Source organism: Solea senegalensis, linkage group LG18 (assembly GCF_019176455.1).
Source record: "Solea senegalensis isolate Sse05_10M linkage group LG18, IFAPA_SoseM_1, whole genome shotgun sequence".
NCBI classification, from domain to species: Eukaryota; Metazoa; Chordata; class Actinopteri; order Pleuronectiformes; family Soleidae; genus Solea; species Solea senegalensis.
Window position 1 is genome coordinate 12208916 of NC_058041.1, and position 27294 is coordinate 12236209.

At 41.4% G+C, this 27294-nt stretch overlaps 1 protein-coding gene across 2 annotated transcripts; it reads left to right on the forward strand.

Moving 5' to 3' along the window:
- The first annotated feature begins 1209 nt into the window (after window positions 1–1209).
- LOC122759181 (disks large homolog 5-like) lies at window positions 1210–27294 on the forward strand. 2 transcript variants are annotated; one of them, XM_044013825.1, is made up of 33 exons: window positions 1210–2078; window positions 7441–7509; window positions 8061–8229; window positions 8452–8595; window positions 9813–9996; window positions 11341–11597; window positions 11909–12221; window positions 12944–13174; window positions 14137–14321; window positions 14440–14565; window positions 14820–14952; window positions 15047–15171; window positions 15374–15549; window positions 15659–15762; window positions 16588–16680; window positions 16760–17707; window positions 17876–17999; window positions 18109–18253; window positions 18469–18590; window positions 19189–19272; window positions 19347–19506; window positions 20272–20434; window positions 20524–20657; window positions 20938–21102; window positions 21258–21441; window positions 21693–21841; window positions 22085–22255; window positions 22349–22545; window positions 22982–23125; window positions 23225–23352; window positions 23473–23582; window positions 24984–25093; window positions 26267–27294. In XM_044013825.1, the coding sequence occupies exons 1-33, from the start codon at window positions 1781–1783 to the stop codon at window positions 26368–26370; spliced, it is 5949 nt and encodes a 1982-aa protein (XP_043869760.1). In that variant the 5' UTR covers window positions 1210–1780; the 3' UTR covers window positions 26371–27294. The 2 variants fall into 2 exon arrangements, with proteins under 2 accessions (XP_043869760.1, XP_043869761.1); XM_044013826.1 differs by having other exon boundaries at window positions 8076–8229.

Below are 27294 nucleotides of genomic sequence, written 5' to 3' on the forward strand. Positions count from 1 at the left end.
CGACATGATTTTGATGTTGTTGATTCATTGTGTATTTACAGATGCATAAATTTTTCATCATAAACATGTTTAGAGTTTACACTTCAGTGTCACTGTGCTCATGTGTGATGCAATTTAAGTGAATAGTCTGCTGCTGCTTTTAAACACTATAAAGTAGTAGAATGAATAAAAAAAGTGTGCTTTCATCTTGTCAAATTCAAACCTACACACGATACAAGAGTGCTAACAGGCAACACTTTGCAATACGGTAGAATAACAACATAGTAAAATAAAAGAAAGGTAATCATTTGTAATTTGAAGGTGATATTATGGCAATAATAATTGCAGTTTCCAATGTGGCAATTACAATACAAAAATCAGCTGATATTACAGTATTATCCTTTTCTACTATACTGTAAAGACTGTGAACATCTGTAGCTTTGTTATATGTTGATAGTAATGGTTATGATCCAACCTGATTTCAATACTGTTCTGATAATGATCCAACTACCATTAGGAGTAATGACCAGACCAGATGACAGTTTCATGACTTTTCCCTTGAGCAACTTTAGAGAGAGAGTGGGAGAGCTGCACAATCATGGGACCTGATGCTTATTTACACACACACACTTCTATATAGTTGTGAGGACATACATCGTTATATTACCTATAATTATGTTACCATGTTATTTCTATAGCAGTGTTCAAGTAATAGGTTATTAACGAGAATTGCTGTCGGCTGCCATCAATGTTTGTGAATCAAAACTAATAATTACCATATTACACAGTAGTTGAAGTTCAACCCCTCTTACATCTCACACATTATTCCCATTGTTATTACCAATCTATTAATGATTACTGTAACTGTCATAATATTACTTCAGTTCCATTATAACATTGTAATAATAATACAAATAATAATGTAATAACAGATTTCATTTATTGTTTTTTTTGCGTAATTTAAAAAAAAAACTTGCCTAATGCACTTGTAAGGTGTATTTTAAGGCTACATTTTTATTTTGAAGTGATTATATTCTGGATAGTACATTCAATTTCTGCCAAAAGACACCGTAAAATGTCACACACTGCACCTTTAAGCAGCAAGTTAACTTTAATCAAAAATGTCGGAGACAGAGCTGTGCACCGAAAAACTTGTTTGGAAATAGTTTTAAAGAACAACAACAACATGTTTCGTAATGAGCATAAAGCAGGGGAGCCAGGTGCGTCTGGGAACAAAGCCCCGCCCACATTTACCTTAAATGTCTATGGCACGGAAGTGTTACTGGCAGAGCTACAGCTGCTGGGACTCGGGGCGACATGGCGGAGTTTGTAGTCCTGCAGAGAAAGCTCCTCAAGAGTTTTTACACTTTTCATGATGTACAGAGAACTTGGTTTTAGGACGTGTGTGCCTTGGACGTGTGTAGTGTTTGCAGAGCCGAGGTGAAAGTGGCAGATACGTCGAGTTTTTTTCTTCTTCGTCTTCTTCTTCTTCTTCTTCTTTCCCGGGAGGAGTACGGAGCAGGAGCTTGGTTGAGGAAAATGTGTTGTCATCTCCGTGCAGTCAACAGCCTTGGGCAACAAATATGGCTACTTCTTGTGTATCCTTCCGTTGTGGTTGAGAACCGTCCTAACTGGGCCGAGCAGCAGTGTTCCGCGGAGTCCCCGCGGCTGTAGTCCGAAGTGAAGTTGACGACCAGGAAGATTAAGACACTGGATTTGTCCCGAAGCTGGTTTGGTTAAAGCTAAGGAGGGTGGTGGAGGAGGAGGTGGGAGGAGGGAGCGACTCGGAGAAGGCACAGAGATGGAGCCCAAGCATAAAGAGTTGCTGGAGAAATGCTACCAGAACTTAGTGGAGTCGATAACAGACGTGGAGCGGGTGGTGGATGTTTTGGTCCACTGCGGGACCCTCAGTCCGTCTGAACGCTACGAGCTGGGACACAGTAGCTCCTCCAACTCCGAGAAAGTGGACCTCCTCCTAAAGAGACTCCTAAGTAAGGACAGAGACCATTTCGCAGAGTTTTGCTCGGCTCTGGAGACGACCCACCCTCACCTGCACTCGGTGCTGCTGAACGGTTCTGGACCAGTGGATCACACGACTGGTGAGAAACAAGCATGTGCTGTAAAGACCGTGGACGTCTATAACTGTGTTATATGTTGATAGTGATGCTTTCCAATCTGATTTCAATACTGTTCTGATAATGATTCAACTACCATTAGTAGTAATGAGCATATGACAGTTTGATGATGGGCACGATTTTTCCCTTGAGCAACTTTAGAGAGAGTGGGAGAGCTGCACAATCATGGGACCTGATGCTTATTTACACACACACGTACACACTCAAACACACACACACACTTCTATAGTTGTGAGGACACACGTAGTTGAATCGATTCCCCAGCCCCTAACACGAACCGACTTGATAACATGCCAGTCCCCAGCCTTTAACCTCACCCTAAAACATTGTCCTAAAGATCGAGTGTGTTACAGTTTGGAAAGTTTACTGGCAGACCCTGGATACTTTACCTATAATTATGTTTGCATTACTGTATGATTAAATAATGAAAATCATTTGGTTGGCAAGGGCCTTACTTTACAGCAGCCACCATCTTGTGCAGATCATGTTCCCAAAGTGGCTCAAATGGACAAAAAAGCCAGGGCACGCATTTCGCGATTTGGAGACCACCGTAGTTCTGTAGCGGGAGATTATTACGCTTATGCAACTTTCTAGTAAGACACTTTAGTTTATTATCACCCTTGGGAAAGGGATGGGCGAGTGGAGGGGTCCTCTGTTTGCTACAATCTGCAGTGTCATCGTTAGATGTCACTAATTCATGCACACTTGGTCTTTAACCTTTGAAAAGCCCCTTTAAATGTGTGAAAGAACCAACAAAAATGGGCCTGAGCTAGAGCTGAAACAATTACTCGATTCATCGATTACAAATTGATTACTAAATGAATCGTCAACTATTTTGATAATCGATGAATCGGTTTGAAGCTTTTCCGTTATTAGAACGAGAATTTCTGATTGTTTTAGCTTCTTAAATGTAAATATTTTCTGGTTTCAAGACATTTGAGAACATCATTTCCAGGTTTGACAAACACTGATCTACATTTTCTAGAGAAAGTAATCGGCAGATTAATTGATTACAGAAATAATCATCAACATTTGTCACAATCAAGATGTCTCTCACACACAGGTTTGCACAGCTGATCGGGACACTGGATTGACTACCATCCATTCAGACAGAATTATCAAAACCCTAACCTTATCCATAACCAAGCAGTGCAGCATAAAGCTAATCTTAACCTAACCACATTTTACATATTAGTGCTAAGCTCCGCCAGTGCCTCAGAAATGAGGTTCTGTCTCATTAGGTCATTAGGAAGGTTTATTCCAGAAGAAATCGTACACACACTCACTCCCTTTACTGTGCTTCTTTCTTTTGCAGTTTCACTAAAAGCATAGCCTGCTGTTGCGTTTTGTGAAAGTATTTAATGGACCTAAAACTGACTCAAACAATCAATGTCGTGGCAAGCAGAGCTGCGTGTATTTGTGAGGGGAGAATCAATAACCCACTGTCAAAGTTAAGTACATGAGGGAAGTGAGTGATGAATTAAATGTGTGTTAATGCACACAGTGCAGCAACTAACTCTGGTTTCCAGAATACTGTGCATTGAGTACAAAGGGGAGAATGAAACATGTTGGTTTCCTTTGTGTCTTGGTACAATATTAACTTGTTTCATCCATTTTTGGTCAGTAAAATGTCATAAAATATTGCAAATGCTCATCACAAATTGATGTTGTCACTGTGGAGCTCCCAAGCTGCAACTACATTATTGTCATTTAAAATCCTCACATGCACAAGGAATTAGTTGCTTGATGAATGACAGAAAATAATGATGATCAGAATTAATGCATGTTTTTCACAGCAAAATCAGAATGAGGGTTTTTTCTTCTGTGACATAAAAATGGTAAGGCAGGTTTTTACACTTCATATTCATTGTTATTAATAATTTTAACTCTTCACAAATTCTATGGCTGGGCCTTTTTGTTTGGCCTTGTGTATTCTACTCGACTGTTTGGTCACATGCAAACAAACTCCTGTTTGTAGATGATACATTGATAAGATGGCTCATATCTCAGTCTTTACTCCTCTCTGGCATGCATTCAGTGTCAAATGAGGTTGAGCTGCTCCTGTGTGCTGACATACTTCCCATCACTCGAAGCAGTCAACCTATACTTTTTCATAGTGTATAAACAGCAGTGGTCATGCTTATACTTTTTTTAAAATGGTCCTTGCTCAGCACCTGTAGTGAATTTTGCTCACAGTCAGCTATCGTGCCACACTCTGAGCTTAATGTAGAGGTGTTAATTATGCATTTATTCTGCCCTCATTATTTATAAGAGACGTGGAAGTGGATGAGTGAGCTCATATCTCTCATCTTTTTTATTTTTCTGCTGCATTTCACAATTGTGCAAGTGGAAAATGGAGCCCGGATATACTTTCTCCTGCAAAATAGATTTGTACATGAACATACACTCGGCTGGTTTTAGCAGTTTGGTGGAGTCTGCAGCTCCTTGTTGGTAGTCAGTCACATGGGACACTTATGGGCTGAGCTGCTTTTTGCTACTGGGCGGACAGGTTCCTCCACTGCACAGCCAAAAGAAGGGCCTTTCCCCACGAAAACAGTAGCTTGTTATAGGCAGTTTTTAAATAATATGCACTGTCAACAGCCTGATCATATTCCTCCCCAGTCACCCAGAATCCCCCAGGGCAATTCATGGATAAATAGAACAGCTTTTGAAATTAAAGAGATGTTAATGAGTGAGGGCTTCCTCAGTTAACCTCAACCATTGAAATCAAAAGTCAACAAGTGAGTTAAGTGAAGCCATTAAAATGATCACAGAGCTATAACACTTTGACTGTGGTGGTCATATTTTGTAATATAGTGTTTTGACTGGTATATGTTTATCACAGAGTGTATACTCACTTTTTTTAAATCAGTAACCATATTATATAGTTGTTTCATTACTGTAGGTTCAGGACTTGACAGTATAGATCTTTTGTTGACTGATAATTTTCTGTTTTAAAGAACAGTTACGTGAAGACAGAGCATATCACAAGGGAGCTTTATGGCTCGTCTGTGCCACTGTAAAATAAGACTGATCTTGATCAGGAGAAGGGTAAAATGCTTAATTTCCACATTTTTCTCAATCTATTTAGCTGAATTTGGCTACCAGGAATATTCCTAACGAGAAATAATAAATAATTAAATAATTTTACTGCTAAAAAATCCATAACTTTAGGATGAACCAAGTAACAGCTAGGCCAAATTGAAATTTGGATGAGGTGACCCTCATGTGGAGGATAAAGTGGTAGAAAATGGATGTAAATTGTTTTGACATTAATGGTACTCTATTGACATTTTCACAGGGGGAAAATACCAACAGGTGAATATGGATGCAAATGTTTTATGGGGACCTATTTGTGAAACTCTTAGAACTTGCATTTTGTGAGTTTACTAAATCCAGACGTCACATTTTACTACAGTATTTAACTGTAGGTTCTGGTTTAAAAAATCTAAATGAATATCACTTCCCCCCTGAGATTATGGAATATATTGTGTTTGCAAAAGTAATCTCTGGTGATATCAGGATGCATTGTTGATGCTGTCCTTCACAATCCTAAAAAACAAAACAATGTTCATCTGCATCTAAGTATACTACAGTTTGCCCTCTTTCTCCATATTGTTCTCATGAAAGTTTTAGCTAAACCTGAAAATGTCTTCAGCGGACTGAGTGGCTCCGACTGTAGCAAAGAAATCAAACTAAATGAGAAACTTGAGTGGTGAGGGTCAGACCACAGCGAGGTTCCAAGTCACATGACTTTCACGGAGCAGAAAAGTGAGTGAGCTATGACACACTGAACCTTGCCCATTGAGACACTCTTTGCTCAAACAGAGTCATGGGAAACTTAAGCTAGAGCGAGAACAAAGAGAGCTTGATCCATGGGATGCCACGGTTCCTGAGGCACATCAGTCTTTTTTCTCTTTCAGTACTTTGCTGGGAAAAAGAGGGGTGAGCCATGTTCACTGGGCTCCTTCCAGTCTTAATCAAACTCATGGTCTCCTTTCGCTGGTGGGAACTCAGCCAACCAGGGATTGATTTAGGGCACTGGGACATGCGTAAATAGAATCGTTTGTCATGCTCCTGCTCTGAATTCAGTGCTAGAGATGGAAGTTGCTGATTTTACCGAACTACAAGCTGCTCATCACACAGTCAAATTAGTGTCTGTTTGTTCAAGATTTGTGTTTCACACGTCAAAGATGATTAAAAGTCCTTTATGTGTGACACACTTGCAGGAAAACTATGTGAAAGCTTGCATTTAATGGGACAGTGTTTAGTCAGGAGAATTCTGACAATTCAACAAATCACCATCATGGTTAATTAAGGGATATGAGGACTTGCTGGGACAACATCAGATTGACAGGATGATGGACCGTCTGTGGGTTTTTTTTTTTCCAGATTAAACCATAATCTACTTTTTAATGTAATGTAATGAATTTACTGATTACTTTATGTAGTTCAAAATGTCCACATCCCAAATTATTCAGTTTTAATTATTTTAAGCAAAGAACCCAAAAAATATTTACATTTAGCAAGCTGAAAAATCAGACAGTCCCAATTATATATAAAAAAAATGCTCAAACCGATTCATCGATTATCAAAATAGTTGTAGATTAATTTAGGAATTGAATAATAATCAATTAAACAGAAGTGTTCTTCACAGTCCCTAAAAGCATTATGAACTTGAGCGATAGTTGAACACTCTTCCTCAGTATTCTGTTGTATAGCAAAGTGTGGTACTTTCTGTAAACTTCTGCAGCAGAGAAAGTGACATTCTGACCGAAACATGATGATGGAACATACACAGAGATGCCACATGGTGGCTTTATTGTTCATAAAGTTCTATAAACAGTCGTGCCTCTCTTCAAAAGATGACTTTCCATTAGTTTTCAACTAACAACTATGTTTTCAACAATACTAAGAGTTGTACTGAGGCTTCCTCTCTGTACAGTTAATTATGGATCACTGTAGGCTATAAAAGATGCTGGGGCTTTCACAGGGGGGACTGTGTGATGTGTTGTCAGAGAAGATAAAAGGAGAAGCTCTGAGGCTTCAGCCTCTTTGGGGCCCTGGCTAGTCAGTATTCAAGCTCCCTGACCAACTAATAATTAGCCTCACTCTGCTGTCAGCCCACAGGCCAGTCATCCCAAGTTGGGGAAAGTCCCACCTTATTATGCCGGCAGCTGGCCTTTTTTCAGCAAAGGCCTCAGAATGTAATCCAAGCTGCAGAGCCTTGATGTAGCATACAATGCTGGAGATAATCGTCCAACTATAATGCAGACATGGTCGAGTACACTCAAAGCTGACTTTAATGTTTTTGTTCTCCATGCAGGGTCCACTTACAGTGTCCTGTCCACTATGCCGTCGGACTCTGAAAGCAGCAGCTCTCTGAGCAGCTTAGGTGAGTGTTGTGCTCGTGGTGGTGGTGGTGTTCAGGTGTAGAAGAACCCCCCCTGAAATAAAACTTTCAAATTTTCTAAGTAGCCAATCACAGTTTGATAAACAAGTCATTGGTTTGTCAGTCATTTGGTCGCTGCCTGTTTAGACTGAGCACATGCAAGTGATTACACAGATGTGAAAAGGATTTAGACCCCCCTCAACACACACACACACACAGTGTAGTCATTTTCTAAAGGGAGAGAGGATTTGACTGGTCCATGCCACTGAAAGAGAAATGTTGATTTGTATCAGGGGTTTCTGTGTGGTATTTTCACAGGAACTGAGGGTAATTATTTATGAAATAAGCTATAAAAAGGTAAGCAATGATTTGAACCAAAGATAATGAAGGTATTTTCTTACTGTAAAATATATATATAAATATCAGAAATCAGTGGGGATACGCAGCCCTAGTTATATACACTTTGATGTAAAAGGCTGAGCTGCACCTCTACCCCTCCACCATATGAGCTTCATGAATGGCACATGCCACAAGTGACATGCTGATTCCCACAGGTACACCTGCTCAAGCCTCCTCCCCGCCGCCCGTCCACATGGACAGCCACGCAGTGAACGAGAAGATGGAGACGGTCCTATTCCAGCTCAGACATGTGACCCGCGAGAGGGATGAACTGCGCAAACGTCTGGCTCTCTCTTCGCCTGGAACCACCTTTGATGACTGCAGGTTCTGTTCTGTTCTGTTCTGAATTCAATAATTATTAACTCCTTAAATACGGGCATTTTGCCTTGTTCAGCTTTTAAAAAACTAAGATAAAACATTGTTTCAAAATGTGCTCAACTGGTAAAATGTACATTTTTAATTATGTCCGTCTGCCCCGGTAATACTCCCAATATCAAAACTTAATTTGATGTCTTTTGTCTCTGTTTTCCTCTTGCTTTAAAACAGACCAAACTCAAAAGCAGGTCATGACTATGAGCGCCTGAAGCTGCAGTGCATGAAGGCGATGGCAGACCTGCAATCCCTGCAGAACCAACATAGCAGCACTTTGAAGAGGTGTGAGGAGGCTGTAAAGAAAGCAGACTTCTACCAGTGAGTGAAAAGCTTACTACAGGGCCTTTTGTAAATGTTTTAAAAGCCGCTATATTTGTGTTGTGTGCATTTGTGCACAGCCTCCGGGGTTTTTTGCTTGGATTCAGTTGACATATTCACAGCAGATTGCAGAGTAGATTTTTTTGTGTGTGTATAGGGATGAAGTCCAAACACAGATGAGTTAAGCCATCAAAAAAAAAAATCCTTGCATCCCTTAATCAATTTCATCTTACTGATTGTTAGTAGTAGCATAAATCCAGAGTCATCTTTTCAGACCAAAAGGTCGTGACTGAAAACTGTATTACTTCTAGTTCATGCAAAAGCATACTCTGCAATCGACATCTGTGCCATGAGGATAATGCTATGAACAGAACATTTGTTGTTCTGTGAAATAAGCTGTGCTGAGTTGACATGAAGGGGAGGCTCGTCCATTTGTCTGATTTAATGATGCCATACTGTCTCCAAAGTGTATGGAACCAACATCTGGTCCAAATGCAAACAGACAGATGAAGGATTATTGCCGTATTAAAGCCTCTCCCTCTGGGCCCTGTTTGCACATCAGACAGTCCCTATTTATTATTATGTCCTGTCTGCCTCTGCACTTGTCCAGTGACACTAAACACCATCCTGTGTGAATGGGAGTTGACGTTCATGGCTGACGTATGAATTGCACTGGATCAATAGGTCGCAGGCACACACAGCACTCAGCCGTCATGGCCACAGTGATTCAGTTTTATAAAAGATAAAACACATTATATCTGCCTAAAATTAAAAAGACCTGGAAAAAATAGGCTATAAGTGTAACTATTGACATGATACAATAACTATTTTACTATGTTAAGATTATTTGAATACATACTAAGCAGCTACTGAGTAAGAGTTCTTTATTGAGCCTTTTATAACCCTTAATGAGTTCAAAGGTTTCTGTGTGGATCGACATGGACTTAAACGGAGCATCTGACACAATTTGCAGAGAACAAAGGAGTGTAAAACCATGTCAATTTGTAGTATTTAACTACTGCTCGACATCGTCAGCAGTGATTTTTAAAAGTATTCACTGGCTCCAGCTTCTGTGATGCAAGACATTGCCTCCATTAACCATTTTATCTTTTATTATTCAGTCGTCAATCATTATGCCTAAATGTGAGACAGCTGATTTTAAGCGGGGGGGGGCTGGCAGTGCCCGCGGTCTGATAGCACTTGTGTTGTCTCCCCAGCACGCTGCACAGCCGCCAGGTGAGCGAGCACGCCCAAATGAAAGACGAGCTGGAGGCAGTGAGACAGGACAATATCCAGCTGGTCAGGGAGCACAACCACGTGAAGCAGGCCTGTGAGGAGCTGAGGAGACTGCACGATGAAGACCAAAGAGAGGTGGCTGATATGAGGATGCTGCACCAGCAGGTATCCAAGAGTTATCCATATAAATGTGACATATATCACTTAAAAAAGAACGCATCTCACACAGTGCCAACTGAATTATTTCAATATCTGTATTTATGTTTGATAAATGAAAATCATAAACAGACGTTTTGTTGTGTGTAGTAGCAACAGTGACCATTCAAACACACACACACATACATATTTAACAGGTACTGCACTATCTGGTCTATAAATACAAGAACCATCTGCCTGTTAATTGCATGACTTTAAAGTTGTCTGGATGAGAAATGCAAGATAAAAGTCACGGGCACTGCACGAGTGGAAGTCAGACGCAAGACACTTGAAGTTATTAATATGAACCATTCAGTCTGGTCTATAATGAATTACACTTGAGTCCTAAACTGGTTTATGTTTCTCTCTGTGATCATTACTTCCAAGAAGACAACTAGACACGATTCAGAAAAATGGGCTTGGACAGATAATGTCTCCATCAATCGAAGCATGCTTTCAAATCAGACAAATGACTTAAACTGTGTTTCTTACCATTACCCCATCTGACATATTGTGTAATCATCATTACATGTTAGCAATACCTCACATAGCCATGGGGAACATCTTTCATGGCGGTTTGGTAACAAGGATTCATGCTTCACTGTCCAGGGTTTGTTTCATCATGAGGTAAACTACAGTGTCACTCAAATACGGAATAAATTGAACTGAGTGATGTCAGTCCAGAGGGAAACTTGAGAGGGACGTGATACACAACAGAGAAGTTTCTCATCTGGATGTTCCTGTGATCAGCACATGTATCAAGAAAATGTAGGAGTAGTTCAGTTAATGAATGTCACATGTCAGCTGTCACACAGTCTGGTTCTGTTAATGTTTGAACCACAGGCAACCTGTACTGTCTTGATTAAAAGCAGACGGAGGCTCCCTGTTTCAGGTGGTTTTGATCCAAATGATAGATTTTACAGCAGAGTTTGGTATCAAACACCATTAGTGTGAAAGTTTTTATAAGCATGTAATCCCCCTTTTCTCATATTTTTATCTGTAGCAAGATTTAAGAGAGTAATTTCTCTGCAAAACACAGTTATTTTGTTTGTGCATTCGAGTAGAGCTCCTCACTGTACAGAATGTGTCTTGCTGCTCTGTCCTGCCACCTCAGCACACAGTGGCATGTCTGCTAACCTTTAATTGATTGCTCATAAACACAACATAAGCTCTTAAGTAAAGACGTCGAGATCTGAGTTTAGTTAAATAAGTCACTTCAAATGTCATTTTGAACATGTTTTCAAATGCCCCACCGAACAAGCCATGTCTCTATGCATCTCATTCAGCAAGTCACTGAGAGTATGTCCTTTCCAGGTGATGAGAGAAGGGTCGTCCGATGTCCTCAACAAGTTGTACGACACAGCTGTCGACAAGTTGGAGGCCACCAAGGGCGACTACGAGGCTCTGAGGAAGCGCTATAACGAGAAAACTGCCAGTCACAATGCAGACCTGAGTCGCCTGGACCAGGCAGAGGAGGAGAATCACCGTCTCCAGAAACAACTGGACATGCTGCTGAAGCAGAGAGATGCAGCCATCCACTATCAGCAGCAGTACTCCTCCTCTATAAGAAGGTAAAGCTGGGAATCATTAAATGTCGGACACATTAAACCAACAGCTCTAGAAGTTGTACAAAGTTTAAGGATTAAAAGCAGCTACAGAAAACTTTGCTACCAAACTCTGTACTCGTGTTCACTGCCAAGGTCAAATCTGTGCAGAACATAAAACATGCTTAATCTAAGGCAGATGAAGCTTTGCACATGAGCACTTGCTTTCACCATTTGAACTTTTCCTCTATTAGCATATTTTCTTTTACCAAACACAAATATCTTCAAGGGGTGAAACTTTAGAGAAAAACACACTGCTTTTTTTCTATCTGGTCCAGGTTTGACAGCACACATCAGGAACTGTCCAAGGCCGCTTCCCAGAACAAGGAGCTGCAGCGGGAGATGGAGCGGCTGCAGTCCGAGGCGACGCGGCTCAAGACCCAGCAGCTCAAGGCGGTGAAGGATTGTGAAAAATACAAGGAGGAACGAGACTCGGTGATCAGCGAGTACCGTTTGATCATGAGCGAGCGAGACCAAGTGATCAAAGAAGTGGACAGACTTCACACTGGGCTGGAGGTGGCAGAAGCCAAGCTGAAGAACACTTCTTCAGAGAGGCGGGTGGCCAACGAGGAGCTGGAGGCTCTCCGACAGGTAACTGCTGGAACAGGTCCACCATGTTACGCTGAGAATGACATTTGTAAAGCACATACAATTCCGGAACATTGCTTTAAAGTTAGTAATGAGTGACCAAGTAAACCCAATGACTGACTGATTGTATCGACTCCAGCTGCTTATGGGTTAGGGCTACTGCTGTCACTATTTGTTTTTAGTAATATACAGACTTTATTGCCTTCAAAATGGCATCAATTCTTCTAGGTACACTTGCACACAGCTTTTGAGAGGGCGAGACCTTGGTGATGTAGTGAAATGACCTTGTGTATGACCGGTGACATGAAACTCTGCCGTAACCTCACAGAGTTTAAAGCCTCCTACACACTTGCTTCTATTAGAGTGTTCTAACCTTTGTATGAAAATGATCATTGGCCCCTGTTGGGTGTAATTGGTTAATCATACACCTGACTATAACCCCTCAAAATCAACTTTGTGATTGTGTACCAATAAGAATCGATGCTGCTTTGAAGGCAAAGGGCGGCCACACCAAATATTGATCTGATTTGGATTTTTCTTCTGTTAGCTCACTTGGCATTTAATTGATATGTGCAAAAGCATTCTTACTTTACAGCGTTTGCTTTATTTGGTGCAGTACTATACCGTATATAGTTTTTATGCGTCACAGTGAAATGTTAAATTTAGAACGATATGTGTATCCACTTTTGATTTATATCCCCCTCTGTTGCTTTGTTTTCGTGAAGGAGTTGGCATCAGCTCTGGTGGACAGGGACCGGGCCATCTGTGAAAAGAATGAGCTGCTGGAGAAATACTGCCACGAGGTAAAGGACAAGGCCGAGGCCCAGAAAGAGCTCAGTCAGGCCTGCAAGGACATCGAGACGGTGCGTGAGGAAAGAGACGTGGCCCGCAAGGAGAGGACAGAGGCCATCATTCAGAGGGACCAGCTGCTGCGAGAGTATTACCAGGCCAGACAGGTAGCCAGACAGATGGGAGATTTGTCATTACAAATGGAGGGATTGATTTATTCCTTTTACAATAATCCTCTCCTCCCATCTCGTATAGTAGTAGTAAATGTTTTTTCAGCAGCTGGCACGTTTCCACACATGGATTCTATTGAGAAATGTGTGATTGTTAGACTAATTGTGATGGAAATCCTGACATGCAGGCATTAGAAAATTAGCAGCAATTACAGTGAAAAGGCTCTTTGACATTGAAGTGTGAGGCGGGGAAGAAAATACTGCTGCATCAGAAATGGATAATTAACCTGAACAATATTGCACTAACGTCTAATGGAATCAATATAGCTACGGAGTTAATTAATGCCGTCACTCACTGAACAGTCTGTGCAGTTTACTAGAGAGATAAATAGAGAACATGTGCTGCAAATATCAAAGTAGACTTTCCATTAGAACGACATTTGACCGTTTCTCCTCAAACTATCTTTACAAAACATTATGGCTCAAATTTGATTCTGGTAAATGTGATGAAAAATATATAACTCCTCTTTAATCTAGTAAAGCCGGGAGATGCAAAGGGAGATGGGAGATGCAAAGGACAGAAATTGATTGGATGTGGAGCTACATATACAAGTGGGAAAATTAAAAACCATCCTGGAAACCAAGTATAAGCAATACATCAATGGATTTGAAGGATTAACACACACACCAAACCAGAAGAGAGTTTATATCTGACAAATTACCACATACAGTGGTCGTAATCTCAAAGAATTACATATAAAGTAATCCACCGGGAATATATGTATTTGATTTGCTAACATGGTGAGTTATTGTTCCAGGTCTTGACAGACAATTGTTTTTGATCATCAAATATGAGAATTCCCTTGTTCATTATAATGTCAATTCAATTGAAAGCATTTTTTTACCCACATACTCCAACACTGACGTTCCTCATCTTACTCATACTTCAACTCCTGCAGAAACAAGACTCTGCCACTATGGACATGGAGCGAGCCAACAAGGAGATAGAGGTGCTGAGGAAACAGTGCGAGGCCATTTCTCAGGAGCTTAAGGAGGCGCTGCAGGAGGCCGAGGTCGCCAAGTGTCGACGTGACTGGGCCTTTCAGGAGAGGGACAAGATCGTGGCAGAGAGGGAGAGCATTCGGTAGAAACTGCTTCCAAATTACAACTGGTTGCTATTTGAATATGCTGCATGTTAATGAAGAGAGTCGGTGACTGAAATAGATTTGTTTACATTCTATGAAAATGTTTTAATCCATCAGCACACTTTGTGACAACCTGAGGCGAGAGAGGGACAGAGCTGTGAGTGATCTGGCAGATGCTCTGAGGAATCTGGATGACATGAGGAAACAGAAGAATGACGCTGTGCGGGAACTCAAAGAACTGAAGTGAGTCATTCCCCCACTGTTTTTCTTTTTCAAACATCTTGTCAGGCTTATGCCATTCTGCACTATATTTAAGTTAAAAATGTAGATTTATTCTCAAAGTTCCCTGTGTGAGGTCATCTGTGATCCTCTTGTTTGGAGGTCTTGGGATTTCTAACCAGAACTTTGGTGACACCCAGTGGAGAAAGTTCAGACTACTGCTAAAGTGATTTGAACGTAACAGCCTTTAATAGTCTCTTGTTTTCTGTTTCCCGTAGAGAAAAGATGGAGGACCAGTTGGAAGAAGAGGCAAGGTTTCGTCAGTTAATGGCTCATAGTTCACATGATTCAGCCATTGACACAGACTCAATGGAGTGGGAGACGGAAGTTGTTGAATTTGAGAAGCACAGAGTAAGAGCCACTCTGATCTCTACATTTCATATTCAGTAAATTGACTCATCTTTGAATAAATTAAATGTACAATGAAACCTGTTCTTTTTGCCAGGACATGGATTTGAAAGCACTTGGGTTTGATATAGCTGAAGGGGTAAATGATCCATATTTACCAGGAGACTGTGGCATATTTGTCAGTAAGGTGGATAAAGGAAGTATTGCTGAAGGAAGATTAAGGTAAAGGTCTCATTGCTTTACTACCTCTGGTAAATCATATTGTTTGGAAAGTGTTTTATTTTTAATCAGTGTTGTTTTAGTTTTCATTCTAGTTCCAACAGTCCCATGTACTTAACCATAGAATATACTCTTTAATTGTATTTATTGTATGAATCTTTATGCGTTTGAGTCTGCAATCATCCACTCTATTCTCTCTGTGCAGGGTTAATGATTGGTTGTTGAAAATTAATGACGTGGACCTGACCAATAAGGACAGGAAGCAGGTGATCAAAGCGGTGCTGAGTGGAGAGGGAGTGATCAACATGGTGGTCCGCAGGAGAAAGTCACTCGGGGGACGCATTGTCACTCCAATCCAGATTAACCTGGCTGGACACAAAGGTCATCTTAAAGTTAAAAAGAATAAAAATCAATGCTGTTAATAAGCAACTAGTGATATCCTAGATGACTTGTGTGTATGATTTCTGATTCCCTCCATCTTGTCTTTCAGATAGTGGCATAGGCCTGGAAAGTGGAGTGTTTGTTGCAACGTTGGCTCCAGGCAGTCCAGCTACACGTGACGGCACTCTCACTGTCGGTGACAGACTTTTAGCTGTGAGTATGATGCCTGAAAATCTAGTTAGGTTTTGACTTTTCAAAATGCTGCAACACTATTGGGCACTGTCATCTAGTGCCCTTTGCTCTCCAGACCTTTCACTTCAAACGAGGCGCTGTACGATGAGTAGCAAGTGCAAGTCTTCGACAATGCAGCCCATTTTAAATTCTGATTATCTTCTGAGGCTCACCCAAAAACCTTAAATCACAACTTTGATCTACATGCAAGACTATAGGATCAAGTTTACGCCGAACAGACATAAATTATTAACTTTAAATCAGACCTCTGCGTATCGAGAGGACAAAACGAAGGGCTCCACATAAATTATTCATCAAGTGTCCATTATCTGCTATCTATTTTTTAATTGGTCATTAATATTATGTTTTCTGAAGCTCAATTACAAAACTAAAATAAGGGCCCACCTGTGGTACCTTCACAGCCGTGGTGGAGAAATCACGACCATGAAGCAATTGCCAGATTGGCAAATGATGTCTTTATTTTTTTTTTAAATCAACTAATGTCTACTTATCTACTGTGTAACATCTACTGTATCACAACCAATCAGCAGATAACACAATTGTTCATTTTATCTGAGAGTAGCTTCTCCACCACTGTGGGGTTAGGGTTAAATCCACAGAGGCTGCACTCAGAAAACAAGCCTCTTGTTGTCCTTAATGCACTGTCGAAATGGGACAAGGCCATTTTCTAATTCACATGCAAATTTATTACTCTCTCAAATGATTGTCCATGGTTAACAAGTGAATTTAGGCTGTGCGATTGTCATGCTTTTCAAGCTGTAGTTTGAAATTTGACTTTCTCGACAGATCAATGGAATTGCTCTTGATAACAAGTCACTCACTGAATGCGAGTCTCTGCTGAGAAACTGCCGCGATTCTCTGAGCATCTCCCTCATGAAGGTGAATTTCTTATAACAACAATTTATTTGCTGTATTCTTGAATTTCTTTTAATATTTATATACCTCTCTTTCTCAACAGTTCCTCCCACAGAGCTGCTCTGGTCAGAGTTTATTGGAAAGTTTGAAAGACACGGAGAAGGTCTCTCGGCTTCAGACGTGTGAGGTTCACGCAAGGAACTGCAGGAACTCCAAGCACAACTGTTCCACACAAATTGACACATGCAACTGTGACCTGGGCTGCAGAGGAAAGGACACAGGTGACTCTCAAGACAGCAGCAGCAGCAGTACCCATTCTCACCACAAGGCCTTTTCCAACAACTCTCTGCACTCCCGCTCCCTTTCCACGTCGCACGCCCCCTCAGAACCCCACCCAGACTTCTGCTACAGGAGGCAGGAGATTCACCACCGTCCCCTCACCTTCACCCCTGCGGTCCCTGACTGCAGCTCGTCTCAGATGGCTAGGGACCAAGGACAGAACTCACCAGGCAAGCCAGGCGGAGGCACGTGGCCCAAAGTGATAGCGGGCGCTTCGATTCCTGAATATGCACAACTTTCCATTTACAAAAAACCCAAACAGAGGAAGTCCATCTTTGACGTGACTGCTTTCAGGAGACCCGAGCCGTCCCCAAAACTGGACTACATGTCCGTTTCCCAGTTACCTAAGCACTCGCCTCAGAGCTCAATATCCGAGTCCGCTCAGACTCCTCCCACCCCACCTGCCAGAAGTGACTCGTTCAGGTACAAACATCGGCATCAGAACAGCTCTGCCTCGGACTCTACTATCACCACCGGCACTCCCCCCGCGTCCCCTGCTCAAGCTACAGGCCCGCAGGATAAGGAAGAGACAGGGAACCACTTCTATTACAGCGACGCACCTCCAACAGAAACTAAGAGCACAGCCAAGAAACCTGCAGAGGACGAGAAAAGTCGGCACAGAATAGAGGGCCAGGAAAAGAGGAGGTATCGACCAAAATCAGCTCCGGCACTGCGGAGAAATGTGACTCCATTGCACATTCCTGTCCCTATGGTAAATGAGACATTGATATCGTATTAACCTTTTTGATAAATGCAAGTCCTAAGTCACATACTCTAGTCCTAGTCTAGTCTTTTTCACTAAATGTTTTCTGAACAGGAAGTGTAATTGTCAGTGGACAAATGGTCAGTTGCAGCGTTTGACTCTGATTGTCTTTTGCAGGTACAAAGTTTCTCTAATGATGAGTACTCCCCAGAGCCAGTGGACCTGTTGCGCTTCTCTCCTATGAGAACTAATCGGTACAGTGTGCCCTTTGCACCTCCCAGCTACAGCAGCATTGGAGCACGTAGGTCCTCGCATCAAGTGAACCAATGAATCAAGACGTTGATGATATTCATGTTTCATTTATGTTTGACATCTATAGAAATGCTAACATCTTGTCTTTTTTTTTCCAGACTCGGCACAGAGAGGTTTAGCCCCATGTCCGGCTGTGACGGCTGTGATGAGGAACCCAGTCTACACCGCCTGGAGCCATGAGATCCAGAACAATAACTCTCCTCCAGCTCCAAGTTCAGGAGTTCACCAGCATCCACACACAAGGTGGAAATCAAATATTATGTTACTAGTTTCTTAAATGAAAAGTACTAAATGTTCAGTTTCATACAAGTGTATATTGAATATCTTTGAATTAAATATTAAACAAAAATATTTACTGTGCCCTAAATCTCATGGGAAGGTGCACCAAGTTGTATCTCGCTCCGAGTTGAATAATTGACCATTCAGTGACTTAGTGAGACCTTCACCTCTATTTTTAGCCCCCAGCATCAATGTCGCCTCAGCCTGGACCTCAGCCACAAGCGTGCTGGAGAATCGACTGACATAAAGTGCAGCCAGCCGTCTCACAACACCAACTCCCTGCCTTCCAGTGCAAGACTGGGTACGTATGGAATTTTAAGTTTCTCATAATCATTCACATCATATTCTATCCCACTATGGTGCTTTTTCTCTTGAATAATATGTTTATCCAAATGTCCTGGTTACTTATGATGACCTAAAAACATTGTACGGTGTAGTGGGATATTATTTTGAGAATATATTGCCGTTGAAATGTTGCTATCAACATGTCACGCATGAGGGATTTCCACAGTTTTGTCATGTTACAGTTGCCTCATGAGTTCATATACAATCTGTTGCCTCAGCATCAGTTGTGGCTGACTTCCAATCTTCCAGTTTGAAATAATGAAATGTATATTTAAAAATACCCAAGTTTACGAGGATTTGCTGGGGCTACATTAACCAAGCCATCGTCCAAATGTTTGACAACACAGTTGTGTGTGGAAACAAGATATGTGCGATACTGTGTATCACACAGCAGAGGACGCATATTTAATGAGTGTTTAGACTCGTCCAGCAACGTGATCTCTCTGACTGAGCTCAGGTGATGACGGGGACTAATTAACATTTACGCTGAGGTAATTAATCAGCGCAGCTCACACAATATCAAGTGAAACTGACCCTGTGTTGACTTTCTTTAGGCTCCTTGAGCACTCTACAGTTTAGGGCAGAACGGATAAAGATCCCTCCTACACGTTATCCTCGCTCCACTGGATCGGACAGAGGTACAGTCAATTTTTGGCAGGTAATGTTGCCGCAGTAAACCGCCATTCTGAACTTATACCCTTCTCACTTCCAGGCTCTCTTACACATTCAGAGTGCAGCAGCCCTACACCTCCAATGTCCCCTGTCAACCTGGAGACAACGTCTTTCACCAGCAGCCCATCACAAAGCTCCATCTCCACCCAGCCCAGGATATCAGTCAGCCCCGCTCTGGTCGGTGACAGGAGGAAAGATGGGTAAGGCCAGCCTCACGTCCCGGTCGTTACACTGCCATCATTCAGCAGAACATGACGGTGTTTTCCACCATTTGTCTGTGCGTCTGTCTGGTTCATTGTGATTAAATGCTTGCAAAGCAGTAAACAAAGCTGTGAGCTTCCATCTCGTACTCACGACTCATCCGTCACGTTGTCCTCATCCCTTTCCTTATTCTGCTGTTCATTATAACCTGAAATCTCTCTCCTCGTTTGGGTGATTGTGTATGATCTCTTTCCTCTCTAATCTTGTTCTCAGATGTGTCTCTTATAACACTTCCTCTGTCAGACTTGGACTGGCGGTAGAGCCCAAGTCCTTCTCTTTAAGAAGCCTGAGGTTTGTCCTGTGCTGTCTGTACCCCACAGTGAATGCACCACCTGAAATGCTGTTGTAGTGCTTCAGTACGACGTGCAATTATAAATGTTACATTCAAGCCTTTATTATCAGCAGTGGTCCAAATTTTGTATGATTGCATGACTGAGTTGGGTCGAATAGCAATTGGCATGCCTCACAGAATTCCCGCGTCTCCTTCAGCCCTTTTTATAGCAGTGCAGCTTTGATTTAAATAATTTGTGAAGTGCAAATCACTGTCCAGGGAGCTGCATTGAATTTTAACACGGAAAAGCAGATAGCAGCACCACCTCCTTTTACAGTTTGTTCTTTGAAAATGCATGATGTATTCGTCGAGTATCGTCATTGTTGCCAACATGTTTGTACAAAATGTCCCTTGTTTCCCCCCCCCCGTGAAGGCCATACCTGGAGGAGCCTCGCAATGTGACCATACAGAAAGGTGCCGAACCATTGGGCATCTCCATCGTGAGTGGAGAAAACGGCGGCGTATTTGTGTCCAAAGTGACTGCAGGCAGTATCGCACACCAGGTTCATTTAACGTATGGAGATCAGCTCCTCGAGGTACAGCAGCCACAACGATTCCACTAAATGCATCTACCTGTGGTTTATCATTTGTCCATGTTTTCTAATGAATCAAATGCTGTTTCCAGTTTAATGGAATCAACCTTCGCAATGCCAACGAGCAGCAGGCACGACTGGTGATTGGGCAGCAGTGTGACACTGTCACCATTCTGGCTCAGTATAATCCTCACATGTTTCAACTGGGCAACCACTCTCGTTCAGGGTAATGACAGCCTGGAAGAACACGACAATTATTTACACAGACTGAGGTCATGAATTTTACATCATTTAATGAACCATCTGGCAAACAAATCTGGCGATGCAGGACATTATGGAGTTGTTTTTTGTACTGTTTGAGAAAAATGAAAAAAAAAGTTCTGCTGCATACATTTACATACTTTTTGAACACCTCATAAGTGGACTGTGCCACTAAGATCAATCAAAACATTTTTTTAACAATGAGAGAAATCAAACATTTCTGACTTAGCCACTGTTCTTCACAGCTCTCGGATGGAGTCCATTAGCAACCAACCAACACCCCAAACCAGTGGAGCCACCACCCCGGACAATTCCTGTGCCGTGGATACCTTGAGCGAACACGATGAGGGCACCATGACGCCGCCATCCAAACAGACAACTCCCGCCACCAGCCCTCTCAGCTCTTTCAGGTAGAACTCTCAACACTATAGGCAGTATTTGTATTTTCAGCTATATTTGTTATTGATTGAATTTTGAATTTCAACCAGATATGAAAACCCAAGAAAGAGGTTGCCATTTCACTCTCATCACCACCACACTGTCTATCTTTGATGTTTATCCTCAGACTTCCTGGTTCAAGTTTGTGCAGGGCCACAGAGCCTCGGCTGGTGAGGCTGAAGAAGGTCCAAGTGGAGCTGGGAGTGCAGATCTGTGGGGGGAACCTGTATGGCATCTTTGTGGAGAGTCTGGATGACGACAGCCCCGCTAAGTGTCCTGATGGCCTGCTCCCTGGAGACCTGCTACTCGAGGTAACACCCACACACAGTGTTTGTTAGCCAATCACTTTAATCCATGAGGGATGAAAAACATTACTTGGGCAGTAGTTACATGCTCACATCGCTCTAGAAATGTGTTTGAGCAGATTTGTTAGCATCATAAAGACTAAAACTGTGAAGTACAAATTAAGACCTTCAGTGTAATTGTTGGTTTTTACTGAAACCGATGAGTCACTTTGTGTTGGCTGCCAACCTCAACTGTGTAAACGGTGTTTTTTAAACAGTACAATGGCGTCAGCATGAAGAATAAAACTAAAGAGGAGGCTTACTTGGAAATGTTGAAACCAGCTGAAACAATCACCTGCAAGGTCCAGAACTGTGTGGACAACCTCGCTGCGATCAAAGAAACCCCCGGAGATGCATTTTTTATACGGTACCTAAAATATTTACTGCTTTTGCTTTGTTTTTTGTAGCTTTTAGAAAAGCCTGAACCTGAAAACATGAAGTACATAAATCAAGTATCGTCATATTCACAAATCATTTGGCAATGTAAGATTTTCTAAAACTGATTTGTGTGAAAGCGAGAGTGAAGTTATAAGTTGTAAAAGTTTTGATTGTTAATTTGTCTGTATGTCCTTCTCTTTATTTATTTCTCATAATTTATCTCTTGTGTCAGAGCACTTTATGAGAGGGTGGCTGAGTCAGAGCAGGAGCTAAGCTTTAAGAAAGACGACATCCTGTTTGTTGAAGATACGCTGCCTAATGGAAATTTCGGCTACTGGATGGCCTGGCAACTTGATGAGAATGCACATAAGCTAGGACGAGGGCAGATCCCAAGTAAATACATGTAAGTCCAGCCTTTAGTTTTCTTTAACACGTGGAGGTTATTAATGTGAAGGAGCACCACCAGGATGACAGTTGAGTTCATGTGAACGTGCAGGATGGACCAGGAGTTCTGCAGGAGACACAGCATGGCTGATATGAAAGACGATAATGGCGCCAACAAGACAATGTCTGCTGCTGCACGGAGGTCCTTCTTCCGTCGGAGGCTGAAACACAAACGCAGTGGATCCAAGGACGGGAAGGATCTGATGGCTCTGGACGCCATAAGCACAGATTCTTTACCCATTGCTGAGGGTAAGAAATGCAAAGCGAGGAAACTCAGTGGAGGGATATTTCATTTATCGTAGTGTCCTATACTTAAGTTTCTAATGTAAAGTTAGTTATTGAGATTATTCTGTGTCCAGTATGGTGTTGAAATTTTAAAAGAAAACAAGAGAAGGTAATGTGAGTGCTATATTACAGGTTTTGCTAATTTGTCAGAAATTTCATTCTCATACAGTGAAATCCATACCATTAGAAATAAACTAAATCTTAAAATTGTATGATAAACTCCAAATGTGCAGTATTTTCATTACTGTATTTAAGTTTCCCCAACTCACTGTCACAGTGTAAGTACATCAACATGCTCAAGTATGAAAGTTTGGTTATAAAATGCTCAACAGAGACTTTTCCAGGAAATAGAAATTCATATCTCAAGTAGGAATACATTCTTCCTGTGTTTGCTGCTCAGATGGGGGGAACCTGATGTACCAGCGGGTTCAGAAGGTGGAGAGCTCGTTCCCCAGACCCGTGCTGGTCTTGGGACCATTAGTGGAGGCCAGTAAGGACATGTTAGTGAAGGAGGCTCCTTCAAAGTTCTGTCGCTGTCTGCCTGGTGAGTTCAAATAAGTCTGTGATCACAGCCCATTTATACAAGGATGTGAAATCAACCATGAGGAGAAAGCAAATCAATTGATATACATTTTACTTGCAGAGATTATGAAGGCCTCCCAGCAGGCAATAGAGCGAGGAGTAAAGGACTGTGTGTTCATCGACTACAAAAGGAGGAGCGGCCATTTTGATGTGACAACTGTTGCCTCGATAAAGGAAATCACAGAGAAGGTAAATTCATCCGATTGTCAGTCAGCTCTGGATGCTTTTTTGCAAAAAGTACCCAAAAATATTAACTTATTCAAGGTATTTTTTGATGCTTGAACCATTCTCCAATTTCCTCTCTCACAGGACTGTCACTGTTTACTAGACATTGCTCCTCACGCCATCGAGCGTCTTCACAGCGTTCACATCTACCCAATCGTCATATTCATTCGCTACAAAAATGCCAAGCAGATAAAGTGAGTAATCCCATATCTTTTTGACAATATTCATTATGTATGTTTTTTTTGTTTTTTTATATTTCTTGCCTGACGACATGACGAGCTTGCTGTGTTTTGCTTCTCCTGGTCAGGAAATATGATTCTTAATTACTCCATCAATTGTCTTTGATCAAACATCAAACAGTCAGTCAGGAAATTGATGTACAGATTTCTTGCTGCTTTCATAATCACATTCATCCTGCAGACACAACCAAAGCTAATTGATGAGCCTGATTTGATCAGTGTCATTTGCTCAGAAAACACAGCCGCCGCCGCCTCCTCCTCCTCATGCTTTTCCAAAGATTTCTCTGCCATTTATTTTGAAGACTGAATCTGCTGAAGGTACTTTTATAAACACAAACAAACAAGGACATTCTCTCTCCGCCACATACACACGGACTAACCCCACTCCCACAAGTGGTGCAGCAGGAAAACATGATGGAGATTGATTCTCGCTAAGCCTCTGCTGTCATCAGCTGAGTGCCAGCTGTCCAGGGAGAGCTTGCAGGGTCTGTGGCTCCGTTTCATGGAGTGGGTGGTTAAACCAATCTGTGCCCCCGTCCACAGTGGCTGCCACAAACACACCTCCCACTGCCTGCCTGCTGCAGTGAGACAGAAGCTCGAGCTTTTTCATGGGTTTTTTTGTCCTCTGGGAGACACGAGCACACCAATCCTGACCAAGACTGTGTGCCGCGAGATGGGAGTAGATGAAGAGTGAGGGGCTCAACGCTGTGGAGAGACGCAGCGAGCTGGAAAGATTTATAGAGCAGAGATTTTTCACTGCTGTGTGTAGGGGCTGGGCAATAATCAATAGCATGTGTGGTGATCTGATTTTCCATCAATATCAATATAACAAAGTTTATGCATTTATGGAAACACTGAAATGTCTCAGTTAAGTATGGGTTTAAAATTAATTGCATTGATAATTATCAATAGATTACATAACATTTGTATATGATGACTTTATATCAGTTTGTTTTAGTCAGTTTTAATACATCTTGGGTGTTTTGTTCTAAAAATAATTCATTCTGATATAGTTTTCCTTAATGGAATTTATGCACAATGAGTTTTTATTATAAATATTAATCACTAACTGTTGCACTGTTTATACAGTCCACATGAAAACCATTGGTTCAGACCATATTGACAAGTTAAGATAAACAAGGTGTGAAGGTGTTGTGATGTGATTAGAATCAAACATTTGTCACGAGATAATAAAGTAAATAGAGTTGTTGTCAGTAGAGCAAACAGCTTTAATGAAACACAGGGAGATCATAACTGTGTTATGAAAATGTTTGGGGGCAATTTCATTACTGATATTATTGTGCCGTGTGTAAGATGTTGTCGGATGCTAATGCGTGTTTGATGTTTTCTCATCAGGGAGCAGAAGGATCCTCTGTATCTGCGGGATAAACTCTCACAGAAACATTCCAAGGAGCAGTTTGAGGCGGCACAGAGAATAGAGCAGGAGTTCTGCCGCTTCTTCACAGGTTAGTGGAAGTAACTCAGTTTGATCTGTGATGTTCAAACGCTGGTGTAGATACAGCGATTACTTGGAGGTAGTAAGAGTGGTGAATAATTCCAGTATCATTCCAGTCATTAACACCAACGTGGGAATAAAAGTACTTTGTTAACTAGGTGTGATGTAAAATTATCCGTTCACCAAATCACATTGGTAGTAACTGAAACAAAAGGATTCCATTCTCCTCAACTACACTAGGAGGTAGACAAAATATTGGTAACAATTATGCATTTAGATTTTCATTACTAATGATCACAAGGGGAACTTTTTCCATTGTACAGTTCTGTCACTACTCTGCTTCTTAGTATCAGTCACAACATTTTCTTGTACAACTTCATAGTACATCCTCGGCATGGGCGGGGTCATCATCGCAAGGCTGCCGTGATGTTTTATAGGCCACACAAACAAGAACTGCCGCTCATTACAATCAAAAGATAGAAAAGTTAAATATCGAGCATCCCTGGAAAACACAGACACGCAAAAAAACATCAAACAAAGCCACTTGAAAGAACTCATTGTACTAAATGTCATCTTCATTTAAAGAGTGGGAGCCTGTAGCAGTGCTGGGTTTTTGGGACAGAGCAGCATCTCTGTGGTCTGTAATAGATCAGAGTTTATGTTCTGGTATCTGGAGCAAGGAGCTGTCTGAGACACCAGGCTGTCCAGCTGATTTACGAGGCCGTAAAAGAGGTCAGTTATAGGGATGGGCTTTTCGAGATGAATACGCAGCATCACAGATCTATTTGTAACACAGAGGTAAGTGGACAAGTCCTGCACCAAGCCCTAATGATGTCATTTCTAATTATCAGCACCAATAAATCTGCGCCTTGGTGTCAGATGGTTTATCCAACTGCACAATCTCGTGTTGTCCAAAACACCAAACATGTAAATCTAAAGAAATTGATTTTTGGTAGTAATTTTTCCAGATAATTGACAAGGAATATGTTAAAGATGGTCTCTGATTCCGCTGCACAACACCAGATCATGCAGTTCTAAAGAAACAGTGCTCCTTTAAACAAGCAAGTAACCGATGATCTTCATTTAACAACACGACAGTAGTTTGACCTCTGGTTAACTTGTGTATGAATAATTTAGCCATTATTAACACTGTAAATATCCCCCACCCCTCACTGCGTTACAGGCGTTGTCCAAGGAGGCAGCGTTGCCTACATTTGCACTCAGATCATGACCGTCGTGGAGCAGGAGCAGAGCAAAGTACTGTGGATTCCAGATGGCGCGCCGTAGAAATTTCACTTTTATGGTTTACTATGGGACACACAGTGAATCGGTACATCCTACAGACATCACAGCCAACGCCAATATCTCTTCTCATACACCAATATCAGCACTGATGATGATGATGATGATGTAATATTCCCACTACAATAGTGATGTACTGTACTACAGATAGATTTGTTTACACTAGCATTTAATACTTGAATGTTTGACTTCCCCTTGTATCTAGTAGCACTCCTTTAATCCCATGTTTTCCCATGAATATTTTGGACCACAGAAATCTGCATGGATGCAAACTGAAGATGTTATTCTTGATATGAAGATAGACTGGAGCACTATGTTCCCCTCTCTATATTTATATGTATTCTCTTGCCATTTAATTTATCTAATCAAATCAAAGATGTTGGTTATAAGCTTTTATTACACACGTGTAGTTGTCTAGTTAACAGGAAGGAGGTTCTTTTCCAAGAATGTTCTTATTTATAGAGGAGAAATTGGGGCAAATTTGCTTCCTTCAGTCTGTTCTATTTTCTTGTCTGATGCGACCACTTTTTTTTTTTCCACTGTTGACATCATTTCAGTACTAGAACCGATATTGTGCCAAGCTAAAATTATGTTTAACCTCTTTATTCTTTGTAATTAACACAACTGCCATAATGAATCATTCGACATGAACGTCAGTTTGTTCAGTTCGTCTGTTTTTTTTTGCAAATACTGTTCCAATTCATCATTCATTTTGTTTTATTTTTTTAAGAAGGGATGTTTTATTTCTGGGTCACAGTCAGCTATCACCACATTCACATGCACCCCTTTGATCGTTGTCAACATTTCATCTTCAAGCTGGATGGAAACACTGTTGGGTCATGTTTTCTCCTAATGAAGGTTAATATTTCTACAAAATATTAAAAAAGAACACCAGTGCAGTTAATGGAA